The sequence below is a fragment of the Fulmarus glacialis genome, unplaced genomic scaffold (genome assembly GCF_000690835.1).
Source record: "Fulmarus glacialis isolate BGI_N327 unplaced genomic scaffold, ASM69083v1 scaffold2735, whole genome shotgun sequence".
NCBI lineage: Eukaryota > Metazoa > Chordata > Aves > Procellariiformes > Procellariidae > Fulmarus > Fulmarus glacialis.
The window spans coordinates 1-15,281 of NW_009211001.1; the positions used below are offsets into that span (position 1 = coordinate 1).

Genomic DNA, 15,281 nt, shown 5'->3' on the forward strand with positions numbered 1-15,281 from the left:
GCATGGCGGGGGCGGGGGAGTGAAGGGAGTGAACACAGGAATCAGCAAAGGTCCCGGAGCTGCTCTGAACAATTGGAAAGGTGTGGGGGTAGCTATTTTAGCATGTCTAAATCTATGTAGTTATCTGTAGCTGCCTGGGAATGGTGATCTAGATAGAGATGTAGCTCAGTTTTGATGAGGGCAAATAGAGCCGGAGCTGTCTTCATCTGTGGCTTGTTGAAGAGCACAGGCTTAGGTGTCAGCTAATCCTCCCCTGGGGCAGGTGAGCCTCAAATCCCCTTCACAAGTAGTAGTGGATTTTAAGTTTGGTCACCAGTCATTAGTTGTACCTATCAATGGTGGTAAAATTGTTATGTGTTCTGACAACACCCCAAGGAAAAGCTGAGATTGGTTTAGCTTGAAAAATGCCAGGAGCCCACTCCTCTTTTTGCAGGTTACGAGCTACCTGGAACAAAGTGTGGTGGGATTGTCCTGTGACAGGAGTCTGGGGCCTTGATCTGTCCTTTGCCAAAGACTTTAAGACTGTACATGTGTTATGTGCTTTCCTAGCTAATTTGTTGAGGATTCTACTTAAATCTGCATTAAAATCTCCCCAGCAAAACATGCAGGTTCACAGGTGTCATCTTATTCTAGCTGCCTTTCAGTTGTCTTCTCTAGATGTTTTCCTGTGCTCTTAGTCTTAGATTCATGAAAGTGTGTATGAACCCCAGTTACATGAGCTGTTAAAGTTGCAGAAACATTTCAGGACTAAATCTATATAAAGGAAAATTTTACATTTTATTTATATTTCATCATTGAACAGAGTATATAAATGTTTGTTTATCATATATTAATTTGGCCTCTGTTGATCAATCAGCTATCAGAGGTGGCAAGGTGAGAAACCTATTAGTGGTTACCTCAGAAGTATGTCTCTGTTTCTCAGTTCAGTTTTAAATATCATACTCAAACAGCTAAACAGTGATTCCACCTGTAAAGCTCTTTATAAATCAGACACAAATAGTTTTGATGCATTTGAAGGAAAGAAATGTCATAGCAATACCTTCTTTGTAATAGGGAAATTGTAGTATTCTAAGGAAACAAAATGTCTTTCCTGAGGCAATGTATGTAAAATACTTTTTTGATAATAATCCTTGTGAGCCAGGATAGCATATTGTATAGTAAACGGCTTTCTCTGTAATGTTCAGACTTCAAATGATTGAAAAAAGGGTGAAATACTGAACTCATTGGGAAAAAGAATAGTTTTCTGTTTGGGTTTTTTTTTTCCCCTATCACAAGAAGTCAAGTTCTACTTTCCATTTCCCTACTCTAAATCTGATGTAAGAGCAACTCATTTGGCATTTCTGTGGACTTAACAGAGGGAAACTGAGAGCAGAATGAGACCCAGCATTTATGTAGGTATTGACAACTCTAAATGACAACTAAGGGTTCATGGCAGCCGTGTGGTTTTGAAAAAGTGGCTGCAGAAATAATCCAGCAGTCCCCAGGACACAAACAAGGACGAATATCCAGAGAAACAGCCTGTCCACTACCATGGCAACATACTTCCAATCTTCAATGACCTGAAAGAAAAAGCCAGTTAAAGGTATTAGCAATTCATCATATTCTTTTGCTCTTCCTCTTGCAAATGCCGAGTTTTTTGTTTATGAAAATATGAGGAAACAAATCTCAAGGTTCAGGGAATAAACTGACTTTAGGCTTAGGAAGAGATTTTTCTCCTACAACTATTCTGGGCAGTGGAGAAAAATACTGTAAATATTTCTTAGCTGTCTTCGATGCATCAGGTACTGAGCGTGGCCGCCTGGTGGAAGCCAGTCTGGAAGGACCCACAGTATAATCCAATTAAGGAATTTTTTTCTTAATTTTAGTTTGCAGATGCTATTAATCTCAGTGGACAAAAATAGATAGTGTTTACTGCTGTTAAACAAGGTTAGCTTCAGAGTTCTTTTCTTATCAGCAGTCATCTTAATCAAGGGTTTTAATGCATATTAATACTGTTGCTTTTATTAAAACCCCTTTTTGCCTTGCATATGTTGTCTGTGAAAGTCATGGCCTTAGATTCTGTTCTCAAACTGAAGTGACTGTCAGGCTATTATTGTAAAGGGAGAATATATCAATCTTCATTTGCATCTCAGGAATGATTATTTTTTCCTCTTTCATTGATTCTAGTTACAAGTGGGACATCCTCACCTCAATGACTTTACCATGCTTGTCAGTTATCTCATATCTTATATTAGAACATTAAGTGTTTTTCCTTCAGTGCACACTTTTAATTTCCACTGCTGCTAATGGGAATTGTGCACTTCTGAAATCAGACTATAGTAAATGTACATGAACAGTTGTTATCAGACCATGATAATGAAGGAAGAAAGCAGAGATTAAAATTATGAATCTAGAAAAGTGATACGTAACATCAGAGGACCCTGTGTGAAAAGCATTCAATTAATTTTTAATGTATAAAATACCCTTGAAAATTGTTCTTAATATCAAGTGGAGGCTTTGTAGATCCTTTAGTATGCAACACATTCTTGCAAGAATTTCTGAGCTATTAGAAAACTTTTTTTCTGCTCTATGAAGTCTGCTTCTGTTCAGTCAGTTTCAATGTTTACAAGCTCATGTCTAATGTTAATAGCTGATCTTCTTTATTTATATTGACAGTAATTTCAGCTAATAGAAAACATGAGCTACTCAGTGGCATGTTCCTCAAGGGACTTCTGCAAGATCAGAAACCAGACTTTATTTAATCTGCTTGGCTGAGGGAGGGAGAGCACAGCAACTGGGATCTGGGTCAGCGAGAGGACACTGGTAGGTATGAGGATGATTTTTCCTAACCATGGGTGCTTGTCAAAACAAAACTCTGAACCATCCGAGTTTTTCCAAGCATTATTCACAGTGTATTTATATCAGCTTTAGTGTGCTAGCTAGTAGCACATGAGTAGGGCAGGTGAATAGGGCAGCAGCAGTACTGCTTAAATGCGTCCTGGATAAAGTACTTCTCATAGCCAACAACAAGTCTGATTTAACTCAAATGAAAGAAGTGTCAGCTCTGCTGGCATTAGGATTTCGATCCTACCCACTGTGTTTGCCACATATGGACAGATATCTTAGCCCGGAGCGGGTGTTTGCAAAGGCATTTTACCAATTTTACTAAATCCTCCTTCTATTCCCAGTTAGGTAAATGAATGCTTGAGCTGCAGGTAGGTTGTTTCTGGTTAACATGGCCTGGCCATGGGTTGAGTCACAGTCTTACTGAATACAATGGGGAAAAATATTCTTTTTCTGACCTGGAACTGAATAGTATTTTTTTCCCCTGCCAAACACTACTTGAATGTGACAACACAGCTTTTTCAAGGGTGTTTCATGACTTACTGGGCAATCAACATTCTCTCTTTGTAGAAATAGCCATGTTACTTTCCAGGAGAGTATTGGCATTTACCAGATTGCTATTCGTTAAGTTCTTCTAACAGCAAAAATTATTTCCTCTTATAAGCTATAGCTAGAATCTCTCTAAAAACTTTAGAATAGCTAGGGATTTCAAATATGCTTTCTGAAGAACAGTGTGTTACAGGAGGACAGGAGATGAAGTTTGGAAAGACCGGGATGATTTCTCATTTTTACTTACGCTCTGGTCATTGTCATCACTTTTCATGTGCTCTGCTATAAAACTGACTCCATCAATTGCTTCTTGGACTTCAGGAGAAAATTTCATGCCTGTTCTTAACCTAAAATCTCGATGACTGCTGACATTGTCAAGAGTCTCAGTGGTTTTCATATCATATTTTTTGGCAGAGGCTGTATTCAAAAAATAGGTAGGGTTCTTGTAGAAGTCGGCTGGGTCCATACAAGGATTCTCTGCTTTTGTCTTTTTGCAGTTGCACAGCTTTTGCCGTGGAGAATTATTTTCTGGACGCTTCATGAACAGATAGGCTGGGAGTCTTTCAAGGAAAACCAGCTTTACCCAAGGGGGCATAGTGTGAGTACTTGGAGATCTATGGTGGACATTGAGTACACAGACACTGGTAACTATTGAGAAGGTCACTAGTACCATTGTAAACATGAGATACTTTCCAATCAGTGGAACATCTAGAGATGTTGGAGGGACAATTTTGGAGATCAGCAGCAAGAACACAGTCAATGCAAGCAACACAGATATGCATAAGGTCATTTTTTCACCACAGTCTGAAGGCAAGTAGAACACCAGGATGGCTAAGGATGTAATTAGCACACAGGGAATGATAAGATTAATGGTATAAAAAAGAGGTTTCCTTTTAATAATGAAGTCATATGTCACATCGACATAATTGGGGTCCAAAGGATTTACAGTCCTTCTTCCTGGGAGTGCTACAATGTCCCACTCTCCACTTGGCGTAAAGTCGTCCATGCTTGCCATGGAAGTTTTAAGCACCATATCGATTTCTGTATGATCGTATGTCCAAGACCGGAACTTTAATGTGCAGTTTTGTTGATCAAATGGGAAATGCTTAACTTCAATCTTGCAGGCACTCTTGTAAATGGCTGGTGGCAACCAGCGAATGCTTCCATTATTCTTTACAATTGCATTTGTGTATAGCGAAACTTCGTATGTGCCATCCGCACTAATGAATCAAGAGGAAAGACAAAGGAGAGAAGATAATGAAACATTAAGAGGAAAAACATAGTTCAAAGCAGAAGAGCTCTGACATTCTTGGTCTTGTGGGCCTCAGTTGTTTCTAGAATCAAAGTTTAGTAATATTTTGATTTTGAAATCTATGTTGTAGGGAGCTATAACTTGATAGGGAGATTAAGGTATGCATTTCTCCCAGTCGGAGAACTGATATTTGGTCCAATACTTACAAAAATTATTTTATAAAATTATTATTCAATAATAAATATTCATCTCTGTTTCATCCAAAAAACTCAAAAGTATATTGTAAAAGTTTGTTAAAGTAATTAAGGCTTACAACGTCTCTGAAGGCTGAGTAAATATTAGATCATCCAGCATGAAAATGGAGGTACCTTTGACCTGGAATACAGCCACTGCTAAGAGCACACAGCAACACTCCTAAATGACTTGGATGAGGAAATAAGGATGAGCACTGTTAGTTAGAAATGCAGGGAGAGTGTAGGCAGAGGAAATGTAATTATATGGTTTATAATTTATTGCATCACTACAGTTAATGTTTACTTATTACAAAACCAGAACAGACAAGCCACAGTGTTCTTAGTGCCCACAAATAATCTTGGCTTTATATCTCCTCCAACTGCCAAACTTCCACCAGGAGAGTCTTCTGTGTTATGATGGGCCCTGTAATTCAGGGAGAAGATCATTATCAGTCAGTAGTCAGTATCTTCTCCTGTCCAATGTTTCTAGGCAAACAGCTTAGGGCAGTTTAACCTATGAAGTATCCTGAGGTAGAAATGTGGTCAATTGCTGATAAATATTGAAATTTAGTGTTTCTGAGTGTATTCACTGCATCTTCTCAAGTGTGCTATGCAACACCTTTCAAACTCGGCCAATCGGGCTTCCAAAGGAAAGTGTAACAGTAGGAAGGAACAACTGTTACTGACTGTCTTTCTTGACAGATGAGAAAACTCAAAAGTTTGTTCCTACGTCGATCAATTGCTTTTATTAAAAACTGGGTTAGCCACTTTGTTAGACTGCAAAGAAGAGTCTGGACTAGACACATCCCACATGCCTTCCTTTTCATAGACAAATATCTATGTAAAGAAATGTGCATAACCTAAAGACAGTATGTTATCTGCAAAAATATAAGACCAAACTCACTGCAAGTGTAAACGAATGAAGTTCAACTGACTATGGTTAAGTAGCACCCTTTTATTTGGGTGGAAATGTGCTCCTTAAGAGTTAATAAAAAGTCTGATGAATCACTTGTTTGTTGACATCACGGAAAATAGAGCTATTTCAGTGCTAAGGTTGATTTTTTTTCTAAGCAGGGAAGTGCTACGAGTATCCAAGGCTTGGCACATGTGTAGCTGTTCTCCCTGAGTTAGATTTACTGTTACGCCATACAATTTACTGGGGTAGACTCCTGGGCTGAGAATATGTAGGTTCTTCTGCTGGCTGCCCCTGGCTCAGCTGTGGGACAGAGGCAGGGCTGCTGGTGCTGTCTCAGTGCCCTCTGCAGTCCTGTGCACAGTCTACGTATGAACAGAGCTGTGGGGCATGGGGATGCTCTTTGTGTTTTCCTTAGCACCTTCTTGAACTGACTGATGGCTATGAAACACTGCTTCAGCAGCAGAAAGTTACAGGGTGTTGTCCTTTATGTGAAATTTTAATTTGAAGCCTTGTACTAATGTAAGAGTCCAATATGGGGAGGCTAAAAGCTTGTTCCTGTACATTTAAGAAGCATTTTAAAACTGTTTCTTTCCGTTCTTACAATCCATTAAATGGCATCATTTGGGGAGTAAGGAAGGAAGAAGCAGAGGATGGGGGCATAATTTACCAGAACAAGATTTGACCAGGCAGAGTACATTCTAATCCACTGACTGAATTATTTTGTGACTAATACAGTAGTTTTAAGTATTTCTTAAATCTGATTTCTGGTAGTAGGATTCCAGGGACTTAACTCAGTTATATATAAACTTCCTAGGTTTCCCATCTGTATATGTTCATAAACCATCATGTGTTCATGAATTCATTGGTTTTCGAAGTATCATGAAAGTGTAAGTTTTGATATCATCCACTTCAAGGCTTGGCTAGAGACTTAAAAACAAAAAAACCCCAAAATAGCAGTTAGCTGTTTGTTTGAAAGAACTGAAGCATGGTCTAGCACCAAGCTTTTATTTTTCTCAGTACTGTAAAGCAACAGGGTCAAACGTTGACAGATTTATTATGTATTCTTATAATTGATTTTTTAATGCTTTATGAAAATAGAACATAATTTGGCTGTGCTTGTACTTACAATTCATGCTTTCCATATAATCTAGTTTGATATATATCTGTGTCTCAATTGTGAGCCTTGTCATGGATCCTCTGGTGTTGTAACAGCTCTCACTGCAGACATGCTCCAGGTCTGCTTGAATTTCTTTAACCAGAGCCCTGATTTTACTAAAATTATCTTTGAGGCCAGTACCCCATTCAGATACACTTGATACTGGCTAAAAGTTACAAAATTCAGTTTTAGAATTTTATCAGACCTACTTCATTGGTTCTGATACTTGTTTCTTGATACATGGTTAAAATTTTCTTCACTGTCTGCATAAACTACAGAAGTTTTACTTACTTATTGTAAAGCACAATGTCTGGCAACCAGATATGTTTTGCAGGTATTCTCAGCTTATTTATTCCTTCGTAGTCGGAGGGCTTCCAAGCCAAACGATAATCAATCCACTCCTAAGAGAAGAATTGTACAGTAGTGATGGGAGTATCAGACCAGCACTAACAAAACAATCACTGTGATGAAGTGAAAGTAGTCGCATTTGTGGTTTGCAAGAGCATGCCTCTGTGGGTTTGGTTACCTGGTTCAGCCAGACGTTCGTAGTCATGATCTGCTCCCGTTCATTCTGCAGGGAAAAAGAGAGAAGAAAGTTGTCCTCTAAAATGTTTCACTTTATTGCGGTTATAAGATTTATTCAGTGGGCTTTTGAGGGTATTTCCAACTGCGCAGCATGATTTTGTCTAGTGTATTTCAAGACGGGCATTTCTCTGCTGGTAAGATGGCCAGTCTTGTGCACATGCTGATAAATAGTAACGCCACAAGTGCAGAGCTCCAAGTGGCTTTTACAAGGACTGTTGTGACTGGAGTGGCTATTTGGGAACAATTACCACCACCCTGCGGAGCTGATTTTTAAAATTTTTTCTTCCCCCCTGTGGATTTGATTTGAAACAGAAGGCACATTTGACCACCAGGAAGGCCTAGATTAACTTGTGTGAGGTTTATGTAAGGTTTGCCATATAAGCTCTCAGCTGGCAGGCTCTGCTTCATGGAACTGCTGTCTGTCTGGAGAAGAGAAGTCTCTCTGCAGCAGATCTGTGTGGCTGGGGCTCTACTGAAGGGACAAGGTAGGAGGTCGAAGAGTCAGGAGGATTTCTGCAGGAAAACAAGTTAATTCTCTGATCTTGAAGATGCTTGAGATTGTTAGAGCCTGTAAGATGCCTAATTTTGCTTTCTGCTTGGAGAGTGAGGATAGAGAGGGATAGGGACTGAGCTGTGCTATTCATCTACTCTGTTTAGACTGTTGATCGCTGGGGCCTGTGGGGGCAAGACACCTCGCTTTTTATGCCCAGAAACTGCATAAAAGTGTCTGGGAGGACACTGTGCTAGTGGTGGCAGTGCACTGTGTGAGGAGGCATGTCTGTGTCCAGGTGGAATTCTCCAGGAGAGAGGGAGCACTTGTCCCAGAGTCATCTGATATACGTGACAGTATATCCTGTATAAACCAGCCTGCATGTGTGTATGAAAGCTCATCTGTTTGTACAGTTTCCCTTATGTTCCATCAGTGTCTCTCTCTTTTACTTACGAATTTCAGAACATAAATTATATAGGTCTCTTAAAGTTTGCAGCAGTCCAGTCACTGGCCCATACACAAATTCTGGCAGGGAGGCAGTCATCTGTATCCTCTTTTTCATCCAGGGAGAGAGCAGCAGAGTTGAAAGCCCTGATTCAGGAAATTATTCCCACTTATGTGCTGGACCTTGTTCCCACTGAAGTTAATGCTAAACCTCTCTTGGCACTGAGGTGTGTATTTGTACCTTGGAGGAACTGTTAAACACATGCTAACCTTGTGAGTGAAAATGTCTTTCAGACCCACTGAAGTAATTTTTATTGAATATGAAGAATTGCTTACATGAGGATTGTTTTAACCATGTTAAGCTATTCCAGCCAGAACTAACATATCTTTTTCTTTACAACATTTCACTACTCTTTGCTGATATGCCTGATATGCCATGAGATTTTGAGCTGGCTTCGTACCTTGTTTTCAGGCCATTCAACCACATTTCTTTGATGCAAGCAGCAGAAGATGGTTTAGCATTGTGTACACAGTCCAGGATAGATCCTGACCTGGGGTAACTTACTGTAGCTGTACTGAAATCAGTGGAATGATTTTGATTTTTTGATCAATGGAGTTTTATTGGATGAAGATCAGGCTGCTGTCCTTTATGGCTTAGGCATAGATTGATCTCCCTGTTGTAGCTGCATTCTGAAGTATAAAACCAGTAAATTGCATGTATGGGCCCTGCCTACTGAGTAGTATTATATAAACTACAAAATAACTGGGACATAGTAATACCAAGATGACTTTTACTTAGAGTGCTGTGCAGGTAGTAATGAATTAAAAGGCATACCCTAATTTGAACTTACCACGCTAATGAGCTGTGCCAGGGAAACCTGCAGTTCTATAGATACCAATTGGGATGAGTTGACAGCTGGTCGAATTAACTTATTGTACCTGTCAGGACTCAGTAGGTGGTTCATTAGCTTTTCTTCAGCATCTGCTGCGGTGCTTCCTGTAAAACATCACGAAACAGGATTATAGAAGGGAGACCAAGTGACATGATGTAGGGATCACAGAATTTCTGTGCATCAGATCATCTTCTCATGAAATAATGAGGGCTTTTGATTTTCTAAAGACTGTAGGCTTGTGTGAACAGAAGGATATGGTGCTTTTACCAGTATCTGTTCAGCTGAAGTTGACTGTCTTTCACAGAGCATAGATCAAAGCAGATAAATCAGAACCCTTTCATTTTGTTCACAGTAAAATGTGAAGCTCAAATTGATAGGTACTTTTGGGAGTACATTCCGAAATAGAAACTGGGAGCAAACCACCCTGTTAATAACAGAGGAAGAACGTTTCAATAGTCCAAATGCAGGGAGTCCGGCTGTGACTTCTCTCTTTAGTGTCGTAGGAGACAGAGTTGCAGGCACGTGTACAAGTTGAAAGACTCTGATCTGTGTAGGAAAAACCAGAGGATGAGCTGCAGGAGTCATAAGGGTTTTTTAATGATTGGGAGCTCTTTGGTAGCTACTGATGTTTCTGTTTCAGAAAGATTTTATTTGAAAACCTGAGTGTTGTGGTTTAACCCTAGCCAGCAACTAAACACCACGCAGCCACTCGCTCACTCCCCCTGCTCCAGTGGGATCAGGGAGAGAATCGTGAGAGTAGAAGTGGTGTTTAGTTGCTGGCGAGGGTATGGAAGCCTTATTTTATGGGGAAACAGAACCTCATTTATGGACTAGCACAAATACTGTAAATCTTAGATGGCCAAAGCTGGAGTTCAGTGACTGCAAAATATAGTATCTGCAGGATACTATCAAACAAGCCTGAACATTCTCCATGGAGCAGAACAGCTTATAGCACAACCCCAGACGTAACTGCATCTGTTCCCATGTTCTTGCATGTGCTTTTTAAAGCCATTCTAGTGGACTTTTCAAACCACTGTTGACCACGTAATAATACTGATGACTAAAGTCCTGCCAACAGAATTGACCCAGAGGGATTCTGCTGTATGTCGAGTAATTCTGTGTTGTGTTATACAGCTGGCAGTGATGGACACAGGTGTTAATGAAGACAGATTCTAATCCAATTGATAGAACGGTGCTTCCATAGGAAAGGGCGCCTAACTCAAACCTAGATATTGCAGAAATGAGAATGGTGTCCCTGCAGCATACTTACTTCATTATTCCCCGGAGCAGTTCCACACAGTAAAAACCACTGGCCATGCAAGTATTTTAAATTTGTGGTACATTAATTTGTTCTGTTTTTTTATGTTGTAGCATACCCATGAGATCCAGAGAAGGGCAGCCATCAAAAGGCCAGAATCACATAAGCAGCCAAAGTTTGTGTGCGTTTCTAGAAGGTGCCTAGTTTCCATGTGAACTGGGCTGTAATTTGCTAGGGGGAACAAGTCTCTCTTGAAACTTGGTACTTCTGAATTCCACTGAGATTAAAAAAATACTATAAGAACTTCTTGTTTCTGAACCAGTAAGAAAGTGGAGAAGACGTAAAAGGAAACATCATCGAATGGATTTTTCACATCTAAGAACAGCTTTTACTCAAGCTCTGGGGAAAGGTTGAGATAAACACCAGGCTTGTTTTAATTCTTTTAAGACCAGCATATGCTGTGGCATTGGTAGCACAAATTTTGTCACATATACTTAACCATAACATTGTTCTTCAGAATAGGCTTCTCAAATACTTCCCAAGTCATTTGGGAAAACAACTTCGGGTGAATACATCTGTGTTTGTCGGATCGGTTTGTTTTTTGATTCACATCTCCGTGCAAGTCATTATAAAAGCTTTAGTACCATGTGATATTTTAATATTACATTTATTCTCAATGTAAGCGTGCCTAATCAAAGGCTTATCAAGCTAGAGCTATGCTGATCCTTGCTAGGCTCCAGATTCTGTTTTTTCTTGTGTATTGCCATCAAGATAGAGCTAAATTTGATACTGTGAAGAAAATGGGGCCGCACGCAGAACAATGAATTGTTCCGTGTTTATAAGGATAGGTGAGAAGCCTTGTGGTAGCTAAAGAGAGAATCTTGGTTAAAGTTATTTTATTGTTTGTTATTTTGTTGTTTTGGTTTGTTTTTTTTTAACAAACATTCCCCGCTGTTGGATATGTAAGTGACATAAGCAGGTGCCTATAATTCAAATATAAATAAATTGTCATTTGGTTTGTTTCATACAGTGGTCACTGAATGCTGCTAACAAAGACAGTGAATTCTTGTTTGAATTGTTAAATATGTTTTCTCTCTGTTACCATCTTTTTCTGTAAATATTCCAGCATATGGAGTATTTGCTAAACAGCGAGTAAGAAGTAGAAACTGCAGAATATTTGCAGAAAGCTAATTCTGAATTTATAATAATCCTATTCTCTGAAACCTGGTTTTAGCAATCATAGTCGTCTGGTCTGCAAATCAAAACATACTGTGAAGTCTGCATGTCTGATGAGAACAGCTCAGATTTCGAAGTACTGACTCTGTCAATAAACTTTATGCAGATGAATGATGGGCCATGACTTAATTATAAAAAATGATTTCTTAAATAATGAATCCTTTTAAGAAATTATTATCTGTTCTTAGGGAAGGCGTTCCTGTAGTGAACGATTCTTTATAAAATTGCAATCCTTTCCCAACCTTTAAATAACTTAAATCATCAGAAATAAAGATCAAAGGGGCTACTGTCATCTGACTCACATGCCTGTATCAAACACCACTAGATGTCAGCAGTGCACTGCCTTAAAGGTTGCTAAATTCAATCTCTCTGTAAATAACGTGAAAAAATGAGTGATTCTTGTATAATATTTATAGTATATTTTCCATTACCAATCTACATATTAACCAGATGGCACCTAATGAGAACAATATTACCAGGTATTCAAGTTCATCTTTATATGCATTTCATGGTGTCGGTAGCCATGCATTTGAAACTCCTCTTTTTCCTCTCAGAGTTGGAAGAAATGGAAGTGCACAGTTTCCCTCGCAAACTGTTTTTTTCCAAATAGCAGTAATCACCAGAAATGTTGCAGAGGGTAGACTGATGCTTTTAGACAAAGGATTTTAACAAGAATGATGAAGCAGTCCTAATTTGGGGGTGGAGTGTTTTTGTGTACTGAAAGCAGTAATAGAGAAAATGCATTGGGATGGATCCTGAGCTAGGGAAATTGTTTTAGCTACACGCTACACATCTGCTCCATGACAAGGAGAGCAAATTGCCACATAACTTGCAGTACATATTCTGCAGTAAGTTTGTTTTCTCTGCGGGAGTATGACCATTGAAAAAAAATTGCATCAGGATGCTTCCAGTTTTACAGCAGAAGAAGCAAAAACACAGACTTCATTCACCCCCCTATGCAAACTTTCCCTTTTACATGGTCTAATTTAAATATATAAAATTAAATAACTAGTCATCCTGTGTTATGTTGTTTATTTTCAGTGTAATGACAAATATGTTGGAGTGATTTCCACAGAAGAAAATAAGGAGCAATGTTGACAAATACAGGCAAGTGCACTGTTATCACTGTCTAAATTGCAAAATTTAACATAAGGCATGTTTCGTCCGTTTCCCTGGCTTCAGTTATTTTAATAAATGTTGAAATAGCATTGTTTAGAAATAATATGTTGTAGCATATGTTGTCATTTTTTTTCTTTCCTCACCCACAAATAACTTATGCGGACAATGGTGACATACCAAATTCCCATCTGTAATTAGTAAAGAGCAAGTGAGAAGCAGCAATAAGACAATCCCATTATCTTCTCTGAAATTACTTCATGATGTTGTTACTTCTCAGCATACTCTTGAGTAAAAAGATTTATATAACCTCTTAGAACAACGCATGCTAATTTGGAACGCTTATTGTTCCAATGGAACTAGTGGTGAATTTACTGTATTTTAAAGACTATTTTAATTTCTACACTGCAATTAATGCAAATAAAAAGGAAATACTAATGGGTTTAAAAGTGTGTAATCTAAGAATCTAAAGTAGGCCCTCACTCTTCATTTGTTACAAAGCAGATGTTTTCTAAAGTTCCCTTTCAGAGACTGAAGAAACAAAACAACCGTGGGATGAATAGGTAATTATGGGAAAGATGTGAATTTTGTCTCAGTTCAATTTCAGCCAGTTTCACTGCGAACTCTTCAGTGGAGTCTCTCCATGGAAAGAAGCTCCCATGGTAAATGCACTGTTTCATGCTGCTGTTGGGCTGTGTGCGTTGGCTAAAACATATGCAAGAAATCCTGGTGGACTAAAGAAAATGTTCTTAATGTATGTTTGGGTTTTTTTTAGCATATATTTGCATATTTCAACTTAATTTAAACTATTTACATACTAATCAAACAATTAGGAAGTATGAACTTTGCAAAATATATGAACTTGAGCCAATAACTGGAGAGAGATAAGATCTGTCTTACTTGTGCTTCATGTCATGTTTTTTTTTTTTTCACTCTCAGCACGATATGTACTTTTGCCATCACAGGTGATCCTGGGAGCATCTAAAGGGATATTATTTAGTGATTATCATTGTCATCTACTGTCCTGTCATTTTATATCCAGCTTACTGTCTGTCCATATCCATCGTAGTGGATTTGCTGATACCGAACAAGCCAGAAACAACACTAAAATAATCTATTTCATGCATCTTCTTAAAGTCTGCAACCTAGTGAGGTGATAGTTACAAACTGTCTGTGAGCTTATATCACAGTCCTACCTCCTAGCCCCGAAAGCTGTCGCTGTTCTGCAAAATGTATCTGAAAGAAAAGATCACTTACCGTTAAAATAAAAGGAGCCCACTACAAAGAGAAAGAGAGTGTACGTATTCCTCATGGCAATAAAAAGAAGAGGTGGATTACTGTTCTTCAATTCAGACAGCTGGCAATAGGCTCTGTTGTCAGGGATGCACAAGGAAGAGATGTAAAAGCAAACCTGAATCTTGAGGTATTAAATGCCTGGAAAGAGACAGACAGTAGGACCTGGCAGAAGCATTCTGCAAAGTGGAGTTTTCGTGAGCATAGTGGTCCCTCCCCCTTTGCGGCTGTTTAAAGAGCTTTGTGAAGAGGAAAAGCACATAAGAAGAGGGAACGTAATGTGATAATGTTGAATAAGAGGAAAGGAAAGAGCAAGCTAAGGAACATGATCTGCAAAACACAACTGCTTAATTCTTGTTACTGGATAACATTTAGAAGGCTTTTGGTTAGTAAGTACAATGGGTGGGAATAGCTGTGTGGGAAGAGCTGGATATAACTTTGTGCCATAAGACCTGTTAGTGAAAGACGTGTCAATAAATTATAAGCCTAGCAGAGGGTAATTTTCTGTGTCAAGAGAAAAAAGTTACCTACTGCCAACCCTTTTCCACTCCAAGGCCCACACATGTGATTTCTCTATACTAGAACTCCACAAGGCTTTTTGGGAGCAGTAGGAGAGGAACAGAGAATTTGTTCTCATTAGCATTTGACAGGATTTTTAAAAGAAAGCTAAAGCAGCCTGTTGAGAAATAGCAATAGCTATAAAGACACTCCAGAGGAGCATTAGAGAAATTCTATGGAAGTCATCTTTTACAGCTGGAGGGGTCAGCAGAGTATAGAATGTCATGTGTTTTGGGTCTTGCCATGGGAAGATTTGTGTAGAAGGAAGGGGAAAGAAGATCTTACATGCCCTTTGCAAGCACTGTAGGACAGGCTGAAGTCCCTGGATAGAAAAAAAAGGTGCTAATCTTCTAAATACTCTTTTATCTCCATATTGAGGTTCTTCTCTGCTTCAGCTGGCCACAGGATGCAGTTCTGCTCTTGTCTCATCTCCCAGTAACACCACTGGCTGGGATGGAGGCATTCCTGATTTACCAGCA

General features: G+C 39.0%; 1 protein-coding gene across 1 annotated transcript; it reads right to left on the bottom strand.

Moving 5' to 3' along the window:
• Nucleotides 1-1,418: 1,418 nt before the first annotated feature.
• CHRNB4 (cholinergic receptor, nicotinic, beta 4 (neuronal)) lies at nt 1,419-14,413 on the bottom strand. Its single transcript, XM_009577343.1, has 6 exons — nt 14,209-14,413; nt 9,300-9,445; nt 7,456-7,500; nt 7,221-7,330; nt 3,620-4,592; nt 1,419-1,559 (listed from the first exon to the last, which is right to left on the bottom strand). Exons 1-6 carry the CDS (start codon nt 14,261-14,263, stop codon nt 1,419-1,421), a joined length of 1,470 nt encoding a protein of 489 aa, XP_009575638.1. The 5' UTR covers nt 14,264-14,413.
• Between the last annotated feature and the right edge of the window lie 868 nt (nt 14,414-15,281).